The following is a 1,832-nucleotide window of genomic DNA, read 5'->3' as shown; positions in this document are numbered from 1 at the left end:
TTAGCCATGATGGTCTCGATCTCCTGACCTCGTGATCCGCCCGTCTCGGCCTCCCAAAGTGCTGGGATTACAGGCTTGAGCCACCGCGCCCGGCCTGCTTAATATTTTTAAAGGAATGAAAGTGGTTTTTGTCATTTATTATGTTGAAAGAATTTACTATGTGTTCTCATTTACTGTTAACAAATTTTCTGATTACTTTGTAGGCTTATTGAATCAAGTTTGGGAAGCATTGCCACAAAGTTTAACTTCTTCATTCATAACCTTGCTCAACTTCGTTTTTCTGGTCTTCCTTCTAATGATGAGCCCATCCTTTCATTTTCACCTAAAACATACTCCTTTAGACAAGATGGTCGAATCAAGGAAGTCTCTGTTTTCACATATCATAAGAAATACAACCCAGATAAACATTATGTAAGTTTGATTTCAATATTTATAAACAATCATGCATGTATTATTGTTGTCCTTTCTACTTCCTTTGCTGACTCTGCTAAAGTTCCAAGCATTTGTTCTATTCATGCTTGTTTCTTCCATGAATGGTCCATAAATAAGTAAATGTACTTGAAGCATCCCTAACTTTTTTGTATTTAATTCTTGCTATATTTACTTCAAACAATAAGGATGGAGTGATATTCTGTCTTTTAGAGACAAGGCTATAAGAATGGTGCAATTCTGCTTTTTCTCATTCTTCAATTTTTAAATTTTTATTTATTTGGTTTTGTTGTTCATTCTTCAGTTTTTTTTTACATTTTAAAGGTAAAGTGTGCTTGTTGTACAAATTCAATCAATACAGCATTATATAAAGTAAAAAGTCAAAGTTCCTATTCCAGTCTCTGATACAAAACACACACACACGTTGTCTTTGAACAGAAACAGGAACTTCAGTGTGCTTTTTCCCCTTCGAGACTATAAGTATTATCTTTTTAGTTGTTACTTTTCACCCTTGTGCTAACTTTTTTGTTAGATAATACTTTCCAGAACTGCCAGTTTTTAAATTTTTGGCAAATTGATAATCTTTAAAAAGCTGTTTTACTACTGTTTTAATTTTCATCTATTCTGTTAATAAATTTTAGTATCTTTTTGTATGTTTATTAAGTTATCTTAACACCATTTTATTGCATAGTCCATTCTTTCCCCAATATATACTACTACCTTTAAGTTTATGTATATGTATCTCCAAATTTGTTTCTGGCCTTCTATAGATAGATCCTACTTGGCACCAGTATTATATTCTTTAAAGTATTGTAACTTTATAAAAGTCCAGGTGCAATGGCTTATGCCTATAATCCCAGCACTTTAGGAGACTGAGGCAGGTGGATACCTTAGGTCAGGAGTTCGACAGCAGCCTGGCCAACATGGTGAAACCCCATCTCTACTAAAAATATGAAAATTAGCTGGATGTGGTGGCATGTGCCTGTAGTCCCAGCTACTTGAGAGGCTGAGGCAGGAGAATCGCTTGAACCCGGGAGGCGGAGGTTGCAGTGAGCCAATATTGTGCCATTGTACTCCAGCCTGGGTAACAGAGCAAGACACTCTATCAAAAAAAAAAAGTTTAAATAGCCAGCAAAATAAGTTTTCCTTCACCACCACTCCCCCCCACCCCCGTAAACCTTTTGCCTTTTTTAAAAACTATTTATTTATTTATATTTTATTTTATTTTATTTTGAGACAAGAGTCTCACTCTGTTGCCCAGGCTGGAGTGCAATGGCACGATCTCGGCTCCTGAAACCCGTGCCTCCCAGGTTCAAGCAATTCTCATGCCTCAGCTCCTGAGTAGCTAGCTGGGACTACAGGCATGCGCCAGCATGCCCAGCTAATTTTTGTATTTTTAGTAG

The 1,832-nt window shown here is 36.6% G+C and overlaps 1 protein-coding gene across 1 annotated transcript in view; it reads left to right on the top strand.

The window, feature by feature from the left end:
• Positions 1–1,832, top strand: part of PIK3C2A (phosphatidylinositol-4-phosphate 3-kinase, catalytic subunit type 2 alpha) — a 146,691-nt gene that overhangs the window by 137,047 nt on the left and 7,812 nt on the right. The window contains exon 26 of the mRNA XM_011937522.1: positions 204–548. Coding sequence (XP_011792912.1) covers positions 204–548 — 345 coding nt within the window. The remainder of the gene's footprint in view (positions 1–203; positions 549–1,832) is intronic.

This window comes from Colobus angolensis, unplaced genomic scaffold (assembly GCF_000951035.1).
Source record: "Colobus angolensis palliatus isolate OR3802 unplaced genomic scaffold, Cang.pa_1.0 Scaffold164, whole genome shotgun sequence".
Lineage (NCBI taxonomy): Eukaryota > Metazoa > Chordata > Mammalia > Primates > Cercopithecidae > Colobus > Colobus angolensis.
The sequence above is the reverse complement of the archived record's forward strand: the minus strand, read 5'-3'. Positions and strand labels throughout refer to the sequence as shown.